At 36.9% G+C, this 27,421-nt stretch overlaps 1 protein-coding gene across 1 annotated transcript; it reads left to right on the top strand.

Moving 5' to 3' along the window:
* The first annotated feature begins 1,282 nt into the window (after positions 1-1,282).
* On the top strand, positions 1,283-26,944 carry LOC140157726 (aminopeptidase N-like). Its single transcript, XM_072180972.1, has 20 exons — positions 1,283-1,465; positions 4,352-4,816; positions 5,658-5,766; positions 5,896-6,066; positions 6,348-6,468; positions 7,528-7,682; positions 8,486-8,599; positions 9,188-9,322; positions 11,826-11,891; positions 12,025-12,090; positions 12,967-13,157; positions 14,943-15,025; positions 15,468-15,598; positions 16,928-17,131; positions 20,083-20,156; positions 20,437-20,547; positions 22,766-22,933; positions 23,837-23,977; positions 24,745-24,826; positions 26,263-26,944. Exons 1-20 carry the CDS (start codon positions 1,290-1,292, stop codon positions 26,413-26,415), a joined length of 2,916 nt encoding a protein of 971 aa, XP_072037073.1. The 5' UTR covers positions 1,283-1,289; the 3' UTR covers positions 26,416-26,944.
* Positions 26,945-27,421: the final 477 nt, after the last annotated feature.

Here is a 27,421-nt window from a genome sequence, read left to right on the forward strand (position 1 = left end):
TGCTGTATATTCTGTGCGGCAATTGTGTCGTATGGTATGGATCTACATGCATAAATAATATACAACATATAGGCCTATATCATGACATGTATTTTTTGAAACCTGAGGATTTGTTTTGATTAATTAGTCACTATTTACCTCAACTTTTAGATTGATTTTAAATTCAAATTCAAATAAAATAGGTTTCAATTATTGTATATTGCTTTCACAACGGGAATCCATAGCAAGCAACAAGATATCAACGGGTGTGTGGATTGAAAAGTCTGTCGGGCTTTCGTCGGGGCTTTCGTCAGGTGTGACTCCGTGACTCAGTCCTGAAGAAGTCAGAGTCACTCCTGACGAAAGCTCGACAACATTTCAATACGACGATGCACCTGTTGAAACCTTGTAGTGTTTGCACTATTACTATACACAATAAAAAATAAAAATTACTCAATATTGAGTAAAAAAAGGAACAGAGCAAATAAATGAGTGAATATAACTCGATGTTGATTAAATTGTACTCAAATTGAGTAAAAATTTAACATGTTTAATCAATGTTAATTGAGTTCAATTTGACTCATTTCGTTACTCTGTTCCCTTTTAGTCAACATTGAGTAATTGTTACTATTTATATTTTTTATTTATGTTCGTTAAGAGTGTTTTGGATTTTGTTAAATTCAGGGATTAGTATACATTCATCACAATTGACCTTTTCGGTAAATCCCATAACCCTTTGCGAGTACACCTGAGAACTCGTCATTTTACGTCACGCCGACTTGGTATGCGCAGTAACGATGTTCGATAAACGATGTGCGCATCGACGCAGAGCGGCGTGACGCAAAATGACGAGTTCTCAGGTGGACTCGCAAAGGCTTATGGGATTTACCGAAAAGGTGAATTAATAAGAAAACACATTTGACATCACAAAGTGTGATGTTCTTTTCTTCGGTTGAAAATGCGTAAGTACAAATAGGGTTTGTTTCTTTTTTGCTCTAAATTGAAAATAGGAACTGCTCCTATGTTCATGATATTCAAATTAAATTTACAAATGCATTTTTGCTCATTTAACCACATCAAAAATTAAACATGTTATATGCAGATTTAGAATAAATATACTCATAACAATGGAGTATAATAATAAAAATTTTAACACTTTTGCTGGTACGGTATATCACTCCAATCGCAACACTCACTATTTATCACTCCGGAATTATCATATCACCGATTTTACAACAGATTAACGATAGCATAGCAGCTCGTGAAATTTAGGTGAAACATTAATGCTCGTTAGCTATTAGACTGGGACAATGTCGGAAGATTATAATGACAGCCCTAAGGTTCCCTTGGAGATGGATCCGTCAAAGAAGAAGCAAGAGTCCAAGTTCTTTCTATCGTCCGGTTGGATCATCTTTCTCAGTATACTCGTCATCTGTCTCATTGTTCTGGTCGCGGTATTAACTGTGATTCTGCCCAAATGTAAAAGGTAATTCAATTTGTATAATTGACAACATTTTTGTAGGTTTCTGCTTTTATTTAACTGTCTGGCTTTTGTTAAATGCTATTTAAACTGCCGATGAATATCAGCAACGTTTAACTTTTACATAATAGGCAAATTAAATTAAAATGCTTGGTAAATTGGTATTGGGGTATTAGAGACCAGAGTGTTTGAATTCCGAACGTGTTTTTTGACCTCTTCGTCAAACAAGGTTTAGTCAATTTAATCTTAATTGATAACTGTGTTTCAAAGTACGATCAATCTTACTATCTAAAGCATGAACAATCTTGCTTAATGTTTCGCTTTTATACTATTATTGAAAAGTTTACGATTTTATCGTAGCCCCCCCCCCTACTATTCATACTATTACTATTAGGTATATAATTGGTAATATGTTTATAGGATCATTACGTCCATAGTTCAATGCACCATTTTGGCGACCTTTGAAAGGTAGATTGCCAGTGTAAATATGCTAATTTAAATTGAAGTTAGGGATCAGTCATTTTTTAATCAAGGTATGTGGAATGAGCGTTTCGACAGTATTTTTTGTGGGATATGAGAGCACATCAGACATATCGAACTGCATTCTGAATACGAAGAAAGTCCTTCTGATATCAAATAATTATCATTTTTTGAAATTCGCGATACAACACAATTTTTATGACAAATTATTAAAATTTGATATTTTAATTTTTTTTGATATAACAGTCCTCGAAGTAAACTTTAAAAATCTAATGATATGTACTTAAAGCGTATATAGCTGGGAGGAAAAACCGACGATCAATTGAACATTTTGACCTTTCATATTGCAGATATACATTTTTCCCAAAAAGACCTAATTGTTTTTTGGTGTTAAATATCAAAAATATCAATTTTTAATTATTTATCATAAAATGTATATTACATTGCAAATTTCAAAAAATTATTTGATATCAGAAGGACATTCTTCGTATTCAGAATGCAATTCGACATCTCTGGGGTGCTCTCATCTCCCACAAAAAATACTGTCCAAACGTTCATACCCCATCCCTTAATAATATTAACCAAGAAAAATGCACATGCTTTGAAATATGAACTTTAAATTGGAACTTAATTACCATTATGACCATAAAGGTATCGCTTTTCATTTCAAAGAAAACAAATAAAAGTACACGACCACTTGTCTCCACCATTCAACACATCAGCACAGCACCAAACTGTAATGATTTTAGGCAGAGAACCAGTGGTTGGACAGATAAATTTTAAATGGGGAGTGAATTTTCAGGGAGGGGGACTCTGAGCTGCTCTGAAAGTCTGCCAACAATTTGCCCCAGCAGCGGTATTTATTAGAATACTATTATTTCAAACCCTAACTCTTTTAAAACGTATTTATAATCCTAATCTGGAAACGTAACCCTAATCCCAAATCCTAAACGAAAAAAAAACCCACGATGATACGTCGAGATTTAACAGACATTCTACTGCTGAAATAACGAAATTTCGAAAGGGGGTTCTGATAACACGTAGAGATTCCCGAAAACAAGTACTGCCGAAATATTGGCATTTTGGCAAAAACAGCAGGTCGCCGAAAAGATGCAACATGTCTACTGCAAAAATATTGGCATTTTGGTAAGAGATCCTGACGACATGTCAGTATATTGCCAACACTTACGAATTAGGCCTAAAAAAATTGTTTGATTGGCGTAACCCAACCGACCCTAAAAATAGGCCAGACTCTAGACTTTTTTCTTATTTTTTGTAAAAAATGAAAAAAAAAAAAAAAAAAGACTTAGTCAGTATTACCGAAAAAAGTGGAATACTGCCAAAATACCAATGCCGAAATTCGAGTTCCAGTTTCCGACGACTTAAGTCGGAAATTGCCGAAAGAAACAATCCTGTACGGAGTACGTCGGAATACTGCTTAATGCCGATTTTTGGCAAGATTTTCTTCTGCCGGAATACAAGTTCAGCAAGAGGACCCAATGACAAGTGGGAATTCGAAATTGACAACAAAAAAAACACTAAAAAAAAAAAAACACCAATAGGCCTACTGCTAAAATACCGGTATTCCATGCACAAGAGATACCGATGACATTTCGGTATTGCCAAAAAGACGTTACAGAGAGACTAGACATCCCGACGCATGTCGGCATTGCCGGAAAGAAGTTTCACCGTCAAAATACCAGCATTTCGACAAGAGATCCCGATATATTATTTCGGACGTGAATTGCATTTCTGCATTCTGGTATCGATATCTGACGTGTTTTCATGGCTTTCGATTTGGGGTTATTGGTAGGTATAACATAAACCCCATCATGTGTTATGTCAATAACCTGTCTTGGTTGACTATTGACGAAATGCTTACATCAAACATGTCAAAATGTTGCCAAAATGCTGCCATCAATTCAACAAGCCATCATTTCTACATAACGATATTTCTGTTTTCCAATCATACGCCACATGATTCAAACCTGCTTACTAAGCTAACAGTCAGAAATTGAAGACCTGCTATTGTATGTAGAGTTTTAATTGTTTTTTAAAGTTCAAAATTTGAAAAGAATTGTACACATTTGGAATCAGCTTGAAAAATGAATTGAAGTTAGTACAAACAAGTATTGGTTCAGAGGCTCTTGAGGTAGCTCTTGATATTTTGAGAAAATATCTCAAAACTTGGGACTTTTTATGCTATGTTGAGAGCATTAAATAAGTGATGAAATCAAAACTCGACCAGTGGTCGATTGCCGGTTCCGGCCGGGCTAAACAATGGAATGCGGTTCATCCGCCGGTCAACCGCTGGTCGAGTTTTGATTTCATCCCTAACGATTTGGTAAAATAATCCTGGTGTTTTATCTAACTTTCCTCTAACTGTTTATGTTTCATTTATACGTCCAACAGCGAACCCATCACCATTCCTGGTACTACAACTTCGCCAACAAGCCGAGGAATCACGCCAACAACACCGGGAAATATTTGGGACAACCCCCGCCTTCCAGAGGACATCATACCACTACATTATTCTATTGATCTCACCATTGATTTGGATAATTTTACTTTCTCTGGGACCTCATCAATGCAGATCATGTGTATCAGTAAAACAAATGTAATATTACTCCATGGCAACCAGTTGACGATAAACACTGAAAGAGTTAGATTAGAATTAGCTGACGATGTCGTTGGGATGGTTCCAAATGTTGTCGATGTGAGGTTGTATCCAGAGAATCATTTTATTTTGGTTGAACTTGAGGACACTTTGGAAGAAAATGTGGAATATTTATTAACTGTAGAATTTCAAGGAAAATTGCAGGATGATCTTGTTGGGCTATATAGGAGTTCGTATACGACGCCATTAGGAGATACGAGGTAGGTTTTTTTTATTGCATGTATATAGTTAAGTTTTGTCTGCGCCTTGAAAAGTTTAATCAGGAGGACATACATTTCCGTACAAATCACAATACTTCGAACATGATCTCAAACGTGTAAATAAAATGATGAGAGGCTGTGTTGTGGTATCTCGACATGTACAGGATATAGGAATGGCAAAGTAATGCCCAGTACTGAGTAGACTCTAATACAATTCGGCATAGAATCTTGGGCCACCAATCCATCATAAAAGTGAGTTGAAGACAAGACTGCAACGCGACATCATCGTTCTAAAGTTGCCGATATTAAAAAAGGTTTACATGGGTTATTTTTTTTCAGTTGTTAATGTCGAGCATATCTAGGCATTAACAGCTGAAATCTAGGAGATAACGCTGACAAAACTGGTGAACGAAGGGGGTCGCCGTAGATAGCTGGTCGGTGCAATTGTTTTTGTGTTTTTTTACAGTCAAGTGTAGTCAACAATCGGGCTTATTACCCTGATCGGAACCGACTGTAACCATTGGTAACGAGGTCTTTTATCATCTGACGGCCTTTACCAGATGAGTCACGGGGAGAGCGGATAAGATTTTTTTGGTCCTGTGGGGAACTTGAACCCGGGACCTCTCGCACCAAAGGCAAATACCTTAACCAGTGTGCCACGCTGGTCCCGTTATATTCTGTCTCAAAAGTAAGATTGGTTGAATTTAGAGTTAGTATTTGATCACATATTCTTCATGCCAGATTCGCCACTTCCTCACAACACCAGCTTTATGAGTTTATCATGAAAAGTATCTTGCATAGCGATGTTTGATTTCCCATGTTTGTGTGTTTTTGAAAACAGATGGATCGCCGCCACATTCTTCTCTCCTACCAACGCGCGGAGAGCCTTCCCATGTTTTGACGAACCTGGACTGAAAGCTAACTTCACATTCTCAATCACCCATCGTCAGGTATCTTCATGTTGACAATTCTTTGCTATAATTTTGATATATATATTAATAATGGTCATATGCCAATAACCATTTGTTATGAGAAGTGATATCATTGCACCATGACTTTGTTGATGTCTTTCTGTCCAGGGGTACATGGCTCTGGCTAACATGAATGAAGCTGGGCCTCCAGAACCAGGACCTTCAGATGGTTGGTTAACAACACGGTTTCTCACCACACCAAAGATGTCAACTTACATTATATGTTACACTGTAATGGATTTTGTTTATAAAGAGACCTATACGACGAGTGGAGTTCGGGTAGGTTTTCGTGATATTTTGTCATACAACTTGCCATTTATTTCGTTAACTCGTCACAGATCTTCAGAACTACCGTAATTGTCAGAAATTAAGCATCCAAATACACACCGACAAATGAATAGGCTATATTGCTGATCCATTGATTATCCTTTTCTGGTACATTGTGGGATAGAAAAGGGGGCAAATCGATCGCTAATTTCCCCCTTTTCTATCCCACAATGCACCAGAAAAGGATAATCAATGGATCAACAATAATTAAATCGTGTTTGTCTCTTGGATAGATAAGAGCATGGTCACGAGAAGAAGTAATAGACGGCGTCACATATGGAATGGATCTACACAGAGATATATTGCAGTATTATGAACAATATTTTGACTTTTCATTTCCCCTTGCTAAAATCGGTGAGTTGAATTTTTATCATATATCCCAATTCATTGCCAATTGACCTTTTTGATAAATCCAATAAGCCTTTGAGAGTACACCTGAGATGTCGTCATTTGACATCCCGCCGATGTGCACATCGTTTAGCAAATATTGTTACTGCGAATTTCAAAGCTGTGACTGAGTGCGCAGTAACGATGTACGCATCGGCTTAACGACATCACAGGTCTACTAGCAAAGGCTTATGGGATTTACCGAAAAGGTCAATCCGAACAATGATAAATTATAAACAAATTGAGGTTTTCAACGGGTTCGCGTCAGACGCGCATAAAAGTGTCAAGCTTTCGACAGGATTAGCTCAGCCTTCTTCAGGACAAAATTATTAGGTACTTTGTCGACAAAGTACCTTGTCTTCAGTTTGGGCGGCCACTTGCTCATGATAAATGTTAATTATATTACTGTTAATCATATTCAATACGTTTTCTATACAAATTGTTGACGAAATAGTTAGCATGTGCTTACTATCGAGCGCTTTTAATGCATGCCAACATGAAGAGCCCCATCCACAAAAGTGTAAAGGGTTTTGAGCAAATCATCGAAACACATAGTTATATACGAACAAGTAAACCTGGAAATGTGTTTGTCTCAACCCCATTAGCTCAGTTGGTAAAGCGCCGGACTTTGGTACAAGTTCATGTTTTCAAAAGCGCTCGATAGTAAGCACATAGGCCTATGCCAACTATCGAGTTTTTACGGTATTTCAGTTGCACTTGAATTGATCTTAACTGTAAAATAATCACACTTAATCAATCTTATCCTGCACTTGAATAGATCTTAACTTAAGAATAATTACAAGGTAGGGGGCCTACTATCCGAATGTCGAAATTCTGGCATTCGGCATTTGGTTAGTGTTTCTATATATTATTTTCGGCAAAATGCCGGCATTTTGGTACAGCAGCTTGTTTCAAGGAAACGACCCAGATGCAAATTTGGCACGAAACGTTGTGTTATAACTGATGAGTAAAGTTGAATATAAAACGGATATTATACCTTAATTTCACATATTTTATAACCCACAGACGTCGTGGCATTATCAGATTTTCTGCCAAGTGCGATGGAGAACTGGGGGTTGATAACTTACAAAGAATCCAGTTTACTTTTTGTACCGGATGTGACGTCAACCAGCACACAGCAATCCATATGCACCGTCATTGCACATGAACTAGGACACCAGGTAATAGGCAATAATTGATGACGTAACAACCTACAATGACAGGCAAAAGTAGTTGAGACACCAATATAAAACTTGCTTAGTATAATATTACTTTTAGCCCTATTCCCATATACCATACGGCTTTCTTTGGTGTTGCGCCTAAACCCTTTCTAAACCCACAAGGTATATCCCTTTCCCCATCAATTTATGCTGGATACTACTCTAAGCTCACATTAGAAATAGGCTTTAAAATTGGAAAGAGGTTAGAGACAATATTTACATGTATAAAGGTTTCAAAACGCATTTTATGTCCTTAACGGCTTGTACCATATCTTGTGCCATGTGGCATGGCGAAACTACAAATATGTGAGATCAATATTTTACGATGAAACGTCCGTACAAACTAATTCGTCAATTTGGCTAATCTGCCCGCGTTTTATATTCTTGCATAACGCATGATATATGAGGCGGGGACGTCGAGCTGATGCAGGCATGCCTATTATTACGACCGGTGCTGCGTCAAAAAGTAGGGATTTTCAAGTTGCGAATTTTTAACGCCGGGTTGCCTGTTCTTTCATAATGCTGTAGTATCACGAACATATGTCTACGCTACCCTTAACCGCTACTCATAAATATATCAATATACTAATGATTGTACTCGTTTCATGTCAAAATTTCCTAAAATTTTACAAATTAAGTTTATTTTCACTGGTACGTAGGGCATATTAACAGACAGTCGATCCATTTAGCCACATGTAGGCCTAAAGTTTATGTACAGACATTTATGTTTTAGGGTTATTCCCGTTTCATTACATTGTTCACAGTACTTTGGCAACCTAGTAACGCACGCCTGGTGGGACTACATACTACTGAAAGAAGGGTTTGCAAGTTACATGGAATACACTGGAGTTCCGCATGTTGAACCGGACTGGAATTTGGTAGGTAATCCCGTATAACCAGTCATTAACAATTGTGACGTGTCATGTCAAAAGGAGACACTTTTGGGCAGGATCGTAAATGGAGAAATAGCCAAAAATCTGCCCGGGGTAATTTTTTCACAATTTGGGTTTGTTGCGAATTTGTGATGTTAAAAATATTAATGTTAAAAATATTGTCTGATAGTTTCAGACCGGAATATAACTGGCATCTTGTATTTTTTTGAGACACTTTTCAAGGCAATTCCTACTCTCAACATCGTCATTAATATTTTTAAAGGCCGATATCTCAATTTCCAATTTTATAATACCATAACTTACAAACTCAATATCTTCGCTTAGGAATGTCCGATTTCATTGGGGAAAATGGCATTGTGGAGCAAAATATCTATATATTTAAGATCAAAATTGATAACCTGCCCAAAAGTGTCTCCTTTTGACATGACAGGTCACAATTAATCCAACTAATGTTTGTCATATTCAAGATTTAAACCTGTATATAGTTACTTGTAATCTTGTATCATTAGTCGGCCCTAACCTCAAGATGAACTGTCTTATGCTTCTCATAAACGTTGTTAACATCATACACAGGAGACACAGGCGCTGATTTTGGACCTACATTACGTGATGGAAGATGATGCATTAGCCTCATCCCGCCCAGTCGAAGTTCAAGTAGAAACATCAGATGAAGTCAGTCAGTTATTTGACAGCATTGCGTATAACAAGGTAACTAACTGACACAATGTCTTATTGTTATAAAGTCCAGAGGCGAACGAATGGAGATGTACAAAATCTAACCTGTTTTCAGCCCATTAATTTTAGGCAATTAGTCTCTCCGCGCCTAAAAAGACCACATACGTTCGCATATGAAGTCGAAATCTTTATTGTAATGGTGAACAAACGCTTTTAACCCGAATCCGAATTTCGAACTTTTTTCGTAACTCAATAAACATATTATTTACAAAAGTTCTGGGCTGATATTCATAAAACCACGCTAGGCCTAGTTGACAGCTAAAATTGACTTTAGCAAGCTGCTAAGCCTAGCTGATTGCTAATTCTTATTCATAAAACCCAGTTAGAGTTAGCAACATTCTAAAATTTTGCCAAAACTTAGAGTTGATCTGGGGCAGCGCTAAGTCACTAGTTGACAACTAGTCTTAATGATTTTGAACTAAGTTTGACATGATTTATTGTTTTAATTTCATATTAACTGTTGTCAATTATGAAAATAATGTTCTCAGAATATTCTGTTTCTGAGGTCTTCAGTGTGTTTACACATAAGAAACTGTCTTAAAAACACACAACAAATTTAGGGTGAATGAATAAACATTGAACTAAGCCAGTATTGTTTAACCAAATTTGCACAAGAAAAATGATTATGATATAGCAAGTAATCTTTAGTTAAGCAGATATGTTCAATCGAAGCAATTCTGTTCAATTGTTTGATACGTAAAATATATATTTTGGAGACATGTTACCAATGTTCTCTTTGGTAAAGATGCATGACTTATTTTCAATAACAACTTATATGTCAATTTGATAAAGATAAATCATGCTTGGCTTTTGTCAGGACAACAAGCAAGATATATCATATGCTATTAAATTATCTAATATTATTTACACAGTGTTGCTCATGAAGCTAAATGCAGCGTTAAGTGGATGCATGTTGTTTTCTATTGATGAAGCAATATAGTATGTATAGTATGTTTTTACAACAAACCAAGGACTTAACATGTATATGAACTTTACTGGTTCAGAGTATCTTTTTTAATTTAATTTGCCGTAACAACCTTGTAGGCCTATATAGCTTACAAAATACACATGTAATTTTATTAACGAAATCTCAATGAAGACCATCAGCAATGAGTCATTACATTTTGATCATTTTGACTGTGGTTCAGAGCTCAAGTATAATAGACATGTATTATATAAGCCTATTGTATTAGATGTTACACAACTGTTGAAGGCCATATCACCCAAAACACCCAAATAAGTTATCAGCTAAATATTTCTAGTTGATAGCCAGTTAGCAAAGTGTTTAGCAAGGTTTTATGAATAAGAAATTAGTTGATTGCTACGTAGCTATCAACTAGTGGATTTAGCATCTTGCTAAGCACTAGTTGGTTGCTAATTTAGCAAGGCTTTATGAATATCGGCCCTGGTGTACAAATCCAAAAGTATTTCGGTATAAAGATGTTAAACATACCTCAATAACGTTTCGTACTACATCGTAGTACTTTCTCAAATTGACTGATCAACTCTCAGTCTCTCACACTTCATAGAGTGTGAGAGTTGATCAGTCAATTTGAGAAAAGTACTACGATGTAGTACGAAACGTCATTGAGGTATCTTTGAACAAGTTCATTTGGATTGTTAGATTTCACTGTTGACATATTTCTTTTTGTACAAATCCAATAAAAATGAAGATGTTAAACTCACATTTTAGTGACGTTTCACCACTACACTAGTGGTTTCATCAGACTGGCAACTCATCACATCTGACTGCTTCCTTTTATAGGCAACAGGAACCGCTATAGAGGGCGTGATGAGTTGGTCAAAGATGTTGTTGAGTCCTGCGGGGACTGTGCTGGCACTTACATCGGAGAAACCGGCCGTCCTTTCGGTGTTCGCCTCAAAGAACACCAAAAAGAGGTGGAGAAATGTGAAACTAAGCCCTACACACGAGCCAGCCGCAAGTCATCAATTACAGACATTCACAAGTCAGCTATCACCGATCACGTTGCCTCGACAAACCATACCATCAATTGGGAGGACTCAAAGGTCATCGATAGATAAGCTGACAAGACCACCAGATGGCTGAAAGAAGCCATCTGGATTCGCCGAAAAGGAAAAGACACTCTAAACAAGGACGAGGGGGCCTACTCACTCAACAACATCTTTGACCAACTCATCACGCCCTCTATAGCGGTTCCTGTTGCCTATAAAAGAAATATGTCAACAGTCATTGAGGTATGTTTAACATCTTTATACCGAAATACTTTTGGATTTGTACACCAGAACTTTTGTAAATAATGTATTATGGACAATCCTGATGAATTTATTTACGGATCAATAAACATACATAACCTGAAACTAACTTTTATAGCTTACCAATATAATGATCAAGAATTATGCAAAAAATCAAATAAAGTAATGTTTAAAGCAGTCAATAACGAAAAAAAAAGACAATTAAACGATAAACGTAAACGTGTGTTTTTATGTTTTTAAGGGCGCATCAATTCTACGCATGTGCAGATCATTTCTTGGAGAACCAACTTTTCAAAAAGGTTTAAAGGTGAGTGACGTTATTGCCCTCGGCATCAAAACAAAACCGTGATTCAAGTAAATAAAAAATAATAATGGCGAATTTGTTAAAATCACAAAAATGTTTCTATTCTGACATAATAATTATCATTTTCCATTTCCAGATATACATCAACCGCTTTGCGTACCAAACGGCCACTAACGATGAACTATGGGATTGCCTTCAAGAGGTTATATTAATGTTGCCGATTCTGTTTAAGGACAAATATATGAGAGAAAAAGAAGAAATAGTAGAAGAAAAAACAGATAACAAAAAGAAAAGAAGAAGATGAGGGGAGTCGGAGGTGTAAGATGGAGTAAGATGGAGGAGGAGAAGCCGAAAGAGAAGTCAAGTATAGGAGGGAAAAGAGAAGGATGGAGGAAGAAAGCGAAGAGGTGGAAGAATAGGAACACAGATAAAGGAGATGGAAGAGGATAATGAAGAAGGAATTAAGGCAAACAGGTAAATGAAGAGAAGGACGGGGAGAATATATTAGAACAGGAAGAATAGGAACACAGACAAAGGAAGTGGGCGAGAGGAGGAGGATAGGGGCCTAATGAAGAAGAAATGAACATGTGGAGGAAGAGAAGAATGGGTAAAAGAAAATGAAGGAGAGGAAGAATAGGAACAAATTTAAAATTAACACATGCAAAGGATGTGGACGAGAGGAGGAGAATGATGAAGAAAAGAAGACCGATAGATGGAAAGAAAGAAGAAGGTGGTCATGGAATAGGGAAAGTGCTGTGGATGATGCCCAGGACAATACCACTATATTTAGTAGAAGTGGGCGGGTTGTGGCGCCAATGAATGCAATGATACTGCAAGAACGGCCCTCCTCGGCAGGGCCGTTCCTACGGATTTTGCCTCCCTAGGCAAAGCCTCTCCCTGCCGCCCCACCAAAGCATACCAAAAAAAAGTGTTAAGTGTTAAACTCATCAGTTTTCCGCCCTGTTTTCTGTTTCTCTTTTTTTTTTGCCTTTTCGGGAGATATAGCCTACGTATAAAGAGAACATCAACTCTCATTCCTTACATGATGTTGCTATCCAAATTCTTTCATTGATATCAGGCAGCCGATGAAGATGGTCTTGACCTTGACGTGGCAACCATTATGCATACCTGGGTACTCCAGATGGGTTATCCTGTTGTCAATATCACCAGAGATTATACCGATAATGACGTCATCAACTTTCAAGCTGACCAAAAGCGGTTTTTACAAGATCCAAAAGCCAACACGTCTACTCATTATGATGATTTAGGGTAAGAATTCTTTTAAAAGTTTTAACTTGATTATACTTGCAGTTATAATGTCACAACGCTAAAACATGATAACGTTATCTTTCCTGTACCTGGTTTTTCACATAAAACTACTTTGTTTCGTGATCATGTGTTTAAATGTTTGGAATAACGTGATGAATCTGATAAATGTAAATTATGATGATGATGATGATGTCATGATGACGACGATGATGATGGTGCTGACGACGACGACGACGACGATGATGATGGTGGTGGTAGTAGTTTATCTTACTGTAGTAAATGCAGTTGTACTGTCTGTTCAATTAGCTTAGATTCTTGAATTTTAAAGATATTTGAACAAATGAAAATTTTGGTCAAAGTCATCAAAGAAAAGTGTTAGCACAGCCTTAGACCTATAACGTGATTTATACTTTTCAAATTCTAATGTTCAATTTAAAACCTCATTTCTTTTCAATGTTGGTCTTTTCCCGCGATATTTTTATAAAAAGCCGTAGAACGTCGGGTACCATAAACTTTTTTGAATCAATCCATTTAGAGCAATGGGGACGAATGTCATAATGCGCTGAGATAGTATTTATTCAACCATCCGCATCAGGAAGTATTGTCCAGCAAAATAGCTATATTTGCCAGTAGGCCTATGCCTAATTTGTGTTGAAACCCTACTGTTGAAACATTGCGTTATTATTTATGAACTAAGGTTTTCTAAAATAGGCCCAGCTTATATAAATACATTCCTTGCGTATTTATTTATTTATTCATTTATTTGTGCGAATGGGTCTGAGAAGGTGTAGGTCTATAGGCCTATTATTATTATAAAACTACACATTTATTTTCAATTTGTTATTTCGTTTTGTTTGTTGAATACAAACTATGCGAAGGACATTTGGAAACAAAAGAACTTGTACAAGAAAATATTATTAAGTTCTTGTCAAGTTCTTGTATCTGAAAATGTCAAGCGAATGCTGATATTCTTGGGAAGGAATGATGGTATTAAACAAAACTCAATTTACATTGTAAACCAGTTGAAATAAGAACGAAATCCATAATTTTAATGTCATTGTTTAGGAAAAAATAATGCTCAGAATAATGTTATGCATTCGTGTAACAAAAACCGGTGGACCATCATCACCTATAGAACCTATCCAATAACCGGAACGGTATAACAATTGAAATGGCAGGGCAGATTGGTGGACAGATTGTTTTGCTAAATTGGATAGGGTCTATGCCCTAAGTTGAGAATGGACCGTCCCACTCGATTTGTAAAAGGTCGCGAACCCTTTTGGTGGACCCAAGTAACTGCCTAAAATGAGGCAAAATTGAAAAGAAATGGGGTTTTAAATTGAACTTTGGAATTTGAAAAGTATAAATCACGTTAGGTCTAAGGCTGTGCTAACACTTTTCTTTGATGACTTTGACCACAATTTTCTATTTTTTCAAATATCTTAAAAATTCAAGAATCTAAGCTAATTGAACAGACAGTAGTAATAACAAGCATTTGAGGAATTCAAATTTACTATTATGTTGTCTCCTATCTTGTTTTAAGAAAATTAATTATCAAGCACGAATCACGCGGTTTTATAATACAGCCGTCTCTCAACAAGCGATATTCAAAATTCCCGGGTGCCAAAAGTGTCCAGTGCAATGACGTCCCAGTAATAATGAAGGCTGACAACAATTGAGCACAAATAACAATGACGTCAGTGCACTAGACAATTTCGGCGCGGGAATTTTGAAGCCTATTACACTGGTGCTAACTAAATTACTATGTCTATTTTAATAACCTAGATATGTTTGGTGGGTGCCTTTGACGTTTTCCTCCAGCTCATCACCCGAATCAGATCCTTTAGTATGGATGGAAAATGGTCCTGGTAATGACATTAAGTATTTACATAATTTGTATTTTCTATTTTTAATTTGTAAACCGAGTTATTTGTATAATTTATACATGCTCACTGTTAAGGAAAATTGCAGTATTATAGTGAAGACCAAACAATATTATATTTGTCTTTTGTTTTCCTTTCCTTATCTTTCTGTTCTGTTCTATTGTTTCTTTTTGCTCTGTCCTCCTTTTCCTTCCGTTCTTTCATTTCTTTCCATCCATATAAGGTTACAATGATATTCAAATTGCACCATACAAGATTAAATGCCAGGAGCAATTTTAATTAGCCTTGCGATCAGGAACCAAGAATATTTCTACAAAGAAGACAAAATAAAATAAATAAATAAATGACTAAATAAATAGTAAAAACCCATAAAAACATCATTTAAAAAAATCTGACATAATTATTTTTATAACGATTTTTCTTTCAGCTGAAGCCACCGTAGAAGGTGCCACCTCTGATTGGTTGCTTGTTAATCTGGATCAAACTGGTTTCTACAGAGTCAACTATGACACTCAAAATTGGAAGCTACTCAGCAAACAACTGGTCACAAATCATAGCGTAAAAGATAATTTCACTATTTATTTTTTATATAATACTTTGATTGTTTTCTGACGATCCTTTATCCTAAGTTTTCAAGCAATATGATTGGATACGTACCAGTTGCAACTATCAAAATACTACTTTTCATACTATTCCTCGTGATACATTGTACAAATGCTGCTTCTTCTTTCCTCAAATTGAGTGGAATAATTTGGTCTTAAGGGGGCACTACACCCCTCGATGCATTTTTCTCAAAAACTAATAAAACACTGGTAACAAAAGTTATGTATATTATTGGGGCAAGGAATCCAATTACTACACTGGAATTTCAGTGACCCAAGGCAAGCGGTTCGTTATTTATGAGAAGAAACAAGATACCGCCAGGATGTACCTCATTTCCTATCATATATACCGAACCGCTTGTCTTGAGACACTGAAATTTCAGTGTAGTAATTGGATGCCTTGCCCCAATAATATACATAACTTTTGTTACCAGTGTGTTATTATTTTTTGAGAAAAATGCAAAAATAGTCACAAATTTACCACAGGGGTGTAGTACCCCCTTAATAAACCGTCGTAGTAACTTTTGCATGCAGGGGTAACTTTGGTAGCATTTTGCCAGTCACATTGTTTTCAATACAGCTGTATATAAATCCCTTGTATAACTATTTCAAATTGATTTTCTTCGGAAAAAATTACTTCAAACTATAACTTCCATCATGGACCCTGCTTCCATCAACATCAGCAGTATTACTTGCTTCGTATAATCAATACACATATCAGCATTACAGAAACTAATACAAATATCTGTACTATAAATCCAATAACTGCCTTGTGTCACATTTTCTGGTATATTTTAACATATTTACTTTTAAATGACATTTAACGAGTTGAATGGATATGTTTGTAACTCTATACCCTATTTTCCAACTATTTTCAACATCATTTTGTCCCCTAAAATTCTCCAATGCAAAGTTTAAAAATGGCTGCCTTTGGATTTAGCTCCTTTTGGAATTATCAATTATTTTCTTCTTCGCACGTGGGAGGTGAAAGAGATTTGCCAATATCTTTTTTAAAGATAACCAAACAATTTTTAGTGGTCCAATATTTAGGTTGGTAAGGTTGCTGCTACTCTTAGGAATATCTTCAAATGAATTTTACACAAAGCAGCCTTTGGAGTTAGCACCTTTTGGAACCAAATTCTTCATATGTCATATTTATGGGCCACGAAGTACTATATTTGCACAATTGTACATCTTCTAGTCTAGATCACATTATGCACAAGCTATGGCGTTGCAATCAACTAACAATTAACAAGATTCCTACTAATTTGTTATCTCCAATCAGATGATTCCTGAAGCCAACAGAGCAGCGCTCCTGAATGACGCCTTCAACCTAGCGAGAGCAGGAGAGATGAGTCAAGCCATAGCATTAGATATCACCTTGTACCTCACCAATGAGACCCAGTATGTACCTTGGAAGGCTGCTATAAGTGCTCTCGGTTACCTTGACAACATGCTCAGCAAGACAGGTGCATACGGGGCATTGCAGGTAAGTTTCCATATCCGGAGAAGATAGCTACTTCACCAAAGCCATAATTATCAATAGATAGCAACTTTACCAAGCTAATATCAGCAGTAGACAGCTATACTCGATAAGAACATCAACACCGGCAGGCGCTACTTCAACAAGCCAATGAATGACAATAGCAGTCATACTTCATTAACGCTGATATCAGCAGTATGCTCTACATGGCTACTTCATCATCGCCAAATGTGCTTTAGATATATTTCATTAACACTGACTAACGTCATTAGTCTATTGGTAATTCAGCAACACTTATATCATCACTGGAGAGCTACTTCATCAACACCCATACCAGCAGTAGATATCTTTAATAGATACTCCATCAACATCACTTTGAGATGTACGTGTATAAAGCTTCGTGAGAAATGAAATTATGAATAATATATAATATACCCCAACATGTAAAGCTTTTTCATCAATACCGATATCAGTACCGGTAGTAGGTCGCTACTTCATCAACACTAATATCAGCAGTAGATAGCTACTTCATCAACACCGATATCCGTAGTATCATGTAAAGCTTTTTCATCAATACCGATATCAGTAGTAGGTCGCTACTTCATCAACACTAATATCAGCAGTAGATAGCTACTTCATCAACACCGATATCAGCAGTAGATCGCTACTTCGTCAACACTAGTATCAGCAGTAGATAGCTACTTCATCCACACTAATATCAGCAGTATATAGCTACTTTATCAACACTAATATTAGCAGTAGATAGCTACTTCATCAACATTAATATCAGCAGTAGATAGCTACTTCATCCACACTAATATCAGCAGTAGATAGCTACTTTATCAACACTAATATCAGCAGTAGATAGCTACTTCATCCACACTAATATCAGCAGTAGATAGCTACTTCATCCACACTAATATCAGCAGTAGATAGCTACTTCGTCAACACTAGTATCAGCAGTAGATAGCTACTTCATCCACATTAATATCAGCAGTAGATAGCTACTTCATCCACACTAATATCAGCAGTAGATAGCTACTTTATCAACACTAATATCAGCAGTAGATAGCTACTTTATCAACACTAATATCAGCAGTAGATGGCTACTTTATCAACACTAATATCAGCAGTAGATAGCTACTTCATCAACACTAATATCAGCAGTAGATAGCTACTTCATCAACACTAATATCAGCAGTAGATAGCTACTTCGTCAACATTAGTATCAGCAGTAGATAGCTACTTCATCCACACTAATATCAGCAGTAGATAGCTACTTTATCAACACTAATATCAGCAGTAGATAGCTACTACATCAACACTAATATCAGCAGTAGATAGCTACTTCATCAACACTAATATCAGCAGTAGATAGCTACTTCGTCAACACTAATATCAGCAGTAGATAGCTACTTCATCAACACTAATATCAGCAGTAGATAGCTACTTCGTCAACACTAGTATCAGCAGTAGATAGCTACTTCATCCACACTACTATCAGCAGTAGATAGCTACTTTATCAACACTAATATCAGCAGTAGATAGCTACTTCATCAACACTAATATCAGCAGTAGATAGCTACTTCATCAACACCGATATCAGCAGTATAGCTCGCTACTTCATCAACACTAATATCCGCGTCATCACTCTTATAGACAATACTAATACCAGTAGTAGATAGTACTGTTACTTCATCACTATAAGCAATACTATAAATTTAGTTTAGTAAGTTACTTCATCACTATAGGCAATATCAGTAGTAGATCGTTAATTCATCAGCACCGATATCAGCTGTAGAAAATTACTTCATCAACACTAATATCAGCAGTAGTTAGCTACTCCATCAAGACTGATTGATCTCAGCAGTAGATAACTACTTCATCAACACTCATATCAGCAGTAGATAGCTACTCACCAAGACTGATCTCAGCAGTAGATAACTACTTCATCAAGACTCATATCAGTAGTATATAGCTACTCATCAAGACTGATCTCAGCAGTAGATAACTACTTCATCAACACTCATATCAGCAGTAGATAGCTACTCCATCAAGGCTGATCTCAGCAGTAGATAACTACTTCATCAACACTCATATCAGCAGTAGATAGCTACTCCATCAAGGCTGATCTCAGCAGTAGATAACTACTTCATCAACACTCATATCAGCAGTAGATAGCTACTCACCAAGACTGATCTCAGCAGTAGATAACTACTTCATCAAGACTCATATCAGTAGTATATAGCTACTCATCAAGACTGATCTCAGCAGTAGATAACTACTTCATCAACACTCATATCAGCAGTAGATAGCTACTCCATCAAGGCTGATCTCAGCAGTAGATAACTACTTCATCAACACTCATATCAGCAGTAGATAGCTACTCCATCAAGGCTGATCTCAGTATTAGATAACTACTTCATCAACACTCATATCAGCAGTAGATAGCTACTCACCAAGACTGATCTCAGCATTAGATAACTACTTCATCAACACTCATATCAGCAGTAGATAGCTACTCTATCAAGGCTGATCTCAGCAGTAGATAACTACTTCATCAATACTCATATCAGCAGTAGATAGCTACTCCATCAAGGCTGATCTCAGCAGTAGATAACTACTTCATCAGTACCCATATCAGCAGTAGATAGCTACTCCATCAAGGCTGATCTCAGCAGTAGATAACTACTTCATCAACACTCATATCAGCAGTAGATAGCTACTCCATCAAAGCTGATCTCAGCAGTAGATAACTACTTCATCAGTACTCATATCAGCAGTAGATAGCTACTCCATCAAGGCTGATCTCAGCAGTAGATAACTACTTCATCAACACTCATATCAGCAGTAGACAGCTACTCATCAAGACTGATCTCTGCATTAGCCTACTTCTTCATCAACACCAATAAATAACGATATCAATAATGTCTAGAGTTTGTTTGTCACGTTTACAGAAATATATGCTTCAGCAAGGGGCACCCCTGTATCATCTTTTTGGGTGGACAAATGAAGGTACTCATCTAGAAAAGTAAGTTTTTACCAAATATGCGAAAGAAGCTTTTATTAATTTGTATAGGAATGTGTGCATCTTTCATCTTTTATCAGTAACTATTCGAAAAGAATTGAAAACCTATTAGTATTTATAATTTGATTGATATGTGGCTGTATGGAACATTATTAATTTGTGATTGATTGATGATTGATTGTTCGATTCATCACTTGATTACTTGAACGATTATTTAATTGATTGCTAATTAAATGATTAATTAATTGATCGATTAATTAATTAATTGATTGTTTATAACCAGGTTAACAAGAAGAGTAGCTCTGGACAATGCCTGTAAATATGGGTACCCGGACTGTCTTGAAGAAGCATCAAATCTGTACAGGGTCTGGATGAATGATGCATCCAATAATCCGTAAGAATTTCTCATTTTCTCTAGGTATTTTGTAATAACATTCTTGAAAATGATCGAAAGAACAAAGTAACACTATTATTAAAAGGGCATTTCGTGATTTTTAACATCCCCTTTTTAGGATATGGTTTAATAGAATCGGTAGATATGGAGGGAGAAAAAGCTAAAGCTTATTTCCTAAAGTTCAGTTGATTCAGACATCATATACTGTAAAGGTTCACCTAATGGCGCTATGGGCTCCCCTGATATAATTGGAATTTTAGGCACAACCGGAAAGTGCCCTCCCGTAAAATTCCCACCAGCAAATCAGCCACGGACCCTTAATTCTTGTTGGAATTTCAGATGAGGGACTCTCTATTTGCACATGAAATTAACCTCAAGGCAAAGGAGCCCAAGTGCGCCATTAGGTGAATCTTTACGTACGGTATTACGGTGCTCCATAGGTCACTGTGTTGTAATTTCGGAGTCCGAAAATACAAATTGGACGATACCTTTTATCAAACGACCGAATCTGCAAGAAAGATTATGCCCAAAGAATTCGAGATTAGGTCATGCCCTAGGTTGCCGATGGTATAAAAACCTGAACTTTTTTGGAGGAATTTGGGAGATGAAGCTGTGGATCACGAAGTACCCCTTTAAAGTCCAGGGTGCCCATGGGTGCTATTCAGCTTAATTTCCGATACACACATTTTTTTTTTTTCACACTTTCAAATAGGTATAATGTTTTGATCTGTAATTCATGCATGTATTTTTAAAATTGTGGAGCCAGTGTATTAATAGAGAGTTCCACAATCTGGCGAGCTTCTATACCAGGCTTCCTCAAATAGATTTGTTGAAGCGCCACATAAAATAAAAAGAAAACTGCAAAGCGCCACTCAACTTGGCTGCGAAGTCGCCGGGGGAGTCAGAGGGAGGTGTCCCCCCTTTGAAGCTATCGATTTTTTGCAATTTGAGGTGCAAATGACACCATTTGGTGCAACATTTTGTACTATTTTAGCCTATCTTTACAAGGATATAACATGGGAATCGTATTGTTTAATGTTGAAATATAGAATATTGGAGATATTCCTGCAAAGTTTGATCAAAGTGTTTGATTTTTGATTTTTTTATATATATTTTTTTAATCTAAACGGCGCCACGCGCCACTCGGGAAGCCACGGCGCGCCACATGTGGCGCGCGCGCTGCTATTTGCGGACCCCTGTTCTATACCATCTGTGCATGAAGTCAATATAATTACAGCCTGTCTCAAAAAAATTGTGCAAGTGAAAAGCGCCCTCTTTGGCAATTAGAAAATACCGTTGTGACATAATGCTTACATCAACGTCAAGGGCACAGTCTTAGCTCTCAAATACCGTTTGTTCTGTTAAATCTGCTCTTTTTAATCTCGAGATATGTTTAGTTAACAACGAAAGGGTAAAATCACAATTGTGCCACTTTTACTAGGGAATAGGGCTGGTACATGTAAATCAATGATAGCTGATGTTGATGCGTCTAATGCACTCCCCTTTCGCATTAGACGCATCAACACCAGTGCGCGTGCATTATTTTGTCTAATTTCATTAATTTGTCCAATTTCATGAACTTGTCAAAGTTCATTAACCTATAAGTGTGCAATATTTTAACATGTCTTGAATGACAAATGAGAACAGTATACCATGGTAAAATCATTGACATGCAGATGTATTTAATTTTACAGCAGAATGTGAAATATTTATTTATCGCTTAATTTGTCGTAAGTGGAAAAAGAGAACCATTATACCTTTATCATGATAAAACATTAAAAACAATTATGTATTGTTGTGTAATTGATGCATTCTTTTGATTTCACGAAGGAACTCTTGATAAACTTGATGCTATCATTGACTTACATGTACAGCCCTCTTCCCTAGTAAAAGTGGCACAATTGTGATTTTACCCTTTCGTTGTTAACTAAACATATCTCAAGATTAAAACAAGCAAATTGAACAGAACAAACGGTATTTGAGAGCTAAGACTATGCCCCTGACGTTGATGCAAGCATTATGTCAAAACGGTGTTTTCTAATTGTCACAGAGGGCGCTTTTCACTTGCACAATTTTTTTTGAGACAGGCTGTATATGTCCCTGGTCTGATGGGCGCTATGGAAGAACATTGTCGGAGAACTGAAAGTAATTGTCCCGGTTAATTGTAAATATTACAACAATGGTATAATGTTAACTATTTTCTTATTTTCTTCTTCAGCATAGATGGTGATTTTCGTTCCACTGTATATTGTGCAGCCATAGCAGCCGGCGGACAGGACGAATGGATGTTTGCATTCGACCAATATCAAACTACTACAATAGCTGCAGAGAAATCAACTTTGATGAGAGCCATGGCTTGTGCTAACCAGCCCTGGATACTCAGCACGTGAGAGTTAAAACAGCAAATAAATAAATAATCGAGCAAACGAACGCAATTTCATGAAGATCTTTCTGGGCATTTCGTGATCCACAGCCTCATCCCCCACTTTTCTCAAAAAAAGTTGAGATTTTTATATCACTGGAAACCTCTGGCTACATAATGTTTATGTACAAAATATTTCTTGCAGATTAATTCGTTTTGCAAAGATATCGTGAAATTTGAATTTCGTTCTGGAAATTACAACGCATTGTCTATGGAGCAGTGTAATAAACATAATCATGCATAACTCGCAAACGCAAAATCGGAATCAACTGAAATTTTGGGAATAGGCTTTTTTCGTGGATATGTACTGGAAAATGTCATAAAAAGAGGATGCTAGGATCACGAAACACTCCTTTAACTCAACTCTGAATGCATGTTCTTAGAATCAGCCCTCCATAAACAAAGTGCTTCTTAAAAATGTCAACAAAATTGTAGAAATCAAACTTGTTTCTTTCCAGATACATTAGGCCTAGATGATTTATGTTTTGTTTATTATTATGTGTAACAGAATCATGGGGGTGGGAGGGAGGAGGGGTTCATGCCCTGAAGAGGAACGCCGAAAGATTTTTTTCACACTTTTTGATCGAAATTGAACCCAAATTAATTTATAACCAAGAAAGTGTTTCTTATACAAGCCAAAAGTGTTTGTGATATGAGCTGCTTTGGGTTGACTGTATGTATGAAATTGTATCTACTTCCGGTTTGTGTAAGAATCCTATTTGTGACAGGATTTAAGGATGATGAAGATAGCTTCAATTTTCCACTGCTCCATGTTTTGTTCCGACATACTTGTAATACTAAAAACCATTTAGCAGAAAGAAATTAAGAGCTAACGAATTCACCCTAATAATATTCAATTGTTTACAGATATTTAGCCTACACCTTAGACAGCAGTAAGATCCGTGCTCAAGATGCGGTGGATGTTGTTACGTTTGTGGCATCCAATCCAGTCGGTAGTTCTCTAGCTTGGGACTTTTTCAGAGCCAACTGGGATCACTTTAGAGAAGAGTAAGTAGGCCTACATGGAATAAAGCGCAACATTGGTTTGTTTTTGAAAGAGCAGAGTTTTCGCCATCAACAGCACAATTACTTTATGATAAAGGAAGCATAGGCATAACTTTGACAATGCAATTTAGACACTCATTAGGCTTTATTTAAGGTTATACCCATTTTAAAGTGTTGCGATTTGCTAGTTCACAACATCTCGCGAATGATAGTGAGCTTTGGTAAAAAATGCTCATTTCCTTGCGAGCGTGTGTGAATTCAAATATCACAGAAATACTTTTGTAGGTCCTGTGCTTCTTGAGTTATGTTGTAAAGAGGGCTGAAACAACAACTTTTGTAAAACGTACATAACTTATTAATAACAATAAATCAAGCGAGTTTTCAAAGTATATGATTTGTAGAATGAACTGTTGCAAAACATCAAAGTGTTATTTTTCAACAATATATTGATTTAGACAATGAAAATCGAATTTGCTGCATACAGCAGTATTCTGTCGGTTTCAGGCGCTTGTCGATTTTGGGCAAATCAGCAGAGCTACCATCCTGACTCGAAGAACATAATGGGCAACATCTTTACGATTCCAAGAGCAAACTTTTTGCGACAAAATATTTTTTATCACGATTATCAAACAAACTAATGGCAAAACATCATGCTCTTAGAGTTATCATGAATAGCATATTGGGCGATCGACCTATCTAAAACTAGTGTTTTTAATATGCGATAAGTCAAAAACTGCATATTTTACTTGGTCATTCATTGTTATTTTCAGATTTGGAAATAGTATATTTGAATTTCGTGGGCTGATTGATGGCGTCACAGCTTCTTTTAACACAGAATTCAGTCTTCAACAGGTAACAAAATTCCTTCGTTGTTTTGATTAAGTAACCGATGATGATGTCGGAATGTGTCTTTTCATTATAAATGATTGGCGGAGGCCATAATAGTCTCAGGCTGAAGGATCTTTAACATTTGGGTGGGAGATCAAGCTTCAAGGTGGATCTATAAAGAAAGGCCCTTAAAATAGGGGAATTTTTTAGCCGATTTTGATCAAATTTGTTCAAATTGTTTTACTTTGAGTGTCGGACCCCTCGGGCCCCCCCCCCGAATGTCTAGTAGAGTTGCATTTATCTTAAAAATATTTCATGAGTTTTTATTTTCAAGACAAATTCATGAGTGAGCTCCCTCTTTCAAAAAGCTGGATCCGCCCCTGGGGAGATGGAGCAATGTATTCACAGCCTCGAATAACCGGGTCGGTGAGCAAGTCGCATTAATGGTGGCGAAGCACTTGGGACTCGCACCTGAAGGGGTCCAAGGGTGACGCCCCCAGTATGCCTACAGCTTTGTCCGTTTTGAAAAAACGCGGGGAATAGGAAGCTCAGAGAAGTAGGCCTTATACATGAAGCATAGAGATGGGATAGATAACATTTATTTCTGCAACATTAATTTTAAAAATATATGTACATGGGATGACAGATGGCTGAGATGGGCAACTTGGTGAGAGGAAGCCCGGGGGCACTCGAAGTGGCGGGGGTGTGCGGATAGCGAATCAATCCAAGAGGTCTTTTGGTGCGAGATTTGACGCCAAAAAAAAGGGGTCATGGTGAGAAGTTAGGTCATTGGTTGAGAAACCCCTTAATTGGGGTCATTCAGTGAGACTGGGTAATTTTGACCCATAACAGTGCCGAAATACACAAATTGTTTGAAAAGGAGAGTTTCCAAAACACTTTTGGAAACAATATAAACTTTAGTCACTGTTTGGAGAAAAAAAGGGGTCAATCGGGGAACTATTTAACAATGTGGCCGGTAATTGGGTGACGATATCTCGAAGCCAGCCATTTATTGACTTATCTTTCTAGGTGATGTACCGTACGATGTGAAAGTTTAGGCACTGGTATATGGACTAATTTGTCTGATCACAACGCCGTTTAGAATTTTGCAATATAGACGAATCCAACAAAATTCAGTCGGCCATTACTGGGTCCCGCCTGCACCAAACTGGTGTTGTTACTGCCCAAATGGGTGGATTAAATCCGATTAAAAAATCGATGTTTAATTGTAGTGTGTTGTAAACTCCCATCATTCTTTTGTCTACATGTAACACGGGTAATGGAATGCAGTTTAATATCCCCGCCAAGGCCACGTCATTTCACATTTTAGGTGGGATATACCTAAGGGGGGGGACCATCTATGGCTGCCATTGAGGTGTAGGAATGTGTGAAAATGGATTCGTCTATAAAAAAAGTATATTAAAAACATTGTCTAAATCACGTCAGTTTTATTTTTTCAGCTACTTGACTTCATGGAGGCCCATCCTGATCAAGGTACAGGAGAGACTGCGTTGAAGCAAGCTGTAGAACGAACTCAAGCTAATATCAGATGGATGGAATCATATCTGGAAGAGGTTCACCAATGGCTTGATGACGTTGTTGTTATGCAGTAAAATAAACGCATCCCAAAAAGAAAGTATCCAGTTTGATTTTGGTCCATAAGTCAAAGATGGGGTCTTAAATCAAGACCTACCAAAAGTATATTACAGATAAATTTATTCCGCACATTTTGATACCTCATTTGTCCAAATCGATGCAGAATTGATGACACAATGATCTTTTGAATACAATCGCCTCAATTTTAAAAGTTGCAGTAAATTTATATTGATTTGGTCCTGCTACTCAACATGCTCAATCAAGGCCAGGGCGCATCAGACGTCTCGCTGAGAGCATGCGCCGCAGATGTCTGGCTGGCAGTCATTGATGCAGCAGGAGGACATACCAGATATTGACTGTGAAGAGTGAATGGTAAAACATTGAGGAGTAAAAGAGCATCTGTATTGAATAAAACACATGAAGTGAAGTCAAACAGTCTTATACCGTCTCTGTTATTGTGTACCTGTATGAAGAATCTTGAGAAGCAGGAAAACCACATCAATAGGGATTACTGCCACTTTTAAAATTGAGGTGATTGCATTTAAAAGGTCATTGTGTCATCAATTCTGCATCGATTTGGACAAATGAGGTATAAAACTGTGCGAAATAAATTCATCTGTACCATACTTTTGGTAGGTCTTGATTTAAGACCTCTTCTTTGATTTATGGACCAAAATCAAACTGGATACTTTCTTAAGTTTCTTTTTGGGATGCGTTTACTTTGAAAGAAGAAAGCAAAGAAATTCACACGCTTTTAGTACACCCTTCAAAAAAAAATGATTCTAAATAGAAGCTAGCTCTTGACCCATCCTGTGTGGAACCTTAAATAGTTCCGTGAAGAATTTTGACAATCAAAGTCTGTAAAGACCGGAAAGAACCATTTCGAGGTTCTTGCCATTTTCGAGGGCTCTACATACATCAGCCAAGAACCCTTTTTTCTAAGAAATAATACGATTGTTCATGGAAAAAGCATGCAATGAAATACAGGTTGCCTCTTCTGAAATCAAGGATATAGTTTTATTA

Source organism: Amphiura filiformis, chromosome 7, assembly GCF_039555335.1.
Source record: "Amphiura filiformis chromosome 7, Afil_fr2py, whole genome shotgun sequence".
Taxonomy (NCBI): Eukaryota; Metazoa; Echinodermata; class Ophiuroidea; order Amphilepidida; family Amphiuridae; genus Amphiura; species Amphiura filiformis.

What these genes read in the sequence shown, in the direction of transcription:
- LOC140157726 (XM_072180972.1), top strand. Translation starts at nt 1,290, where the DNA reads ATGTCGGAAGATTATAATGACAGCCCTAAGGTTCCCTTGGAGATGGAT. An exon ending in ATACGACGAGTGGAGTTCGG is followed by an intron (nt 6,067 to 6,347) that starts GTAGGTTTTCGT and finishes TCTCTTGGATAG; the next exon opens with ATAAGAGCATGGTCACGAGA. An exon ending in TGGGATCACTTTAGAGAAGA is followed by an intron (nt 23,978 to 24,744) that starts GTAAGTAGGCCT and finishes TGTTATTTTCAG; the next exon opens with ATTTGGAAATAGTATATTTG.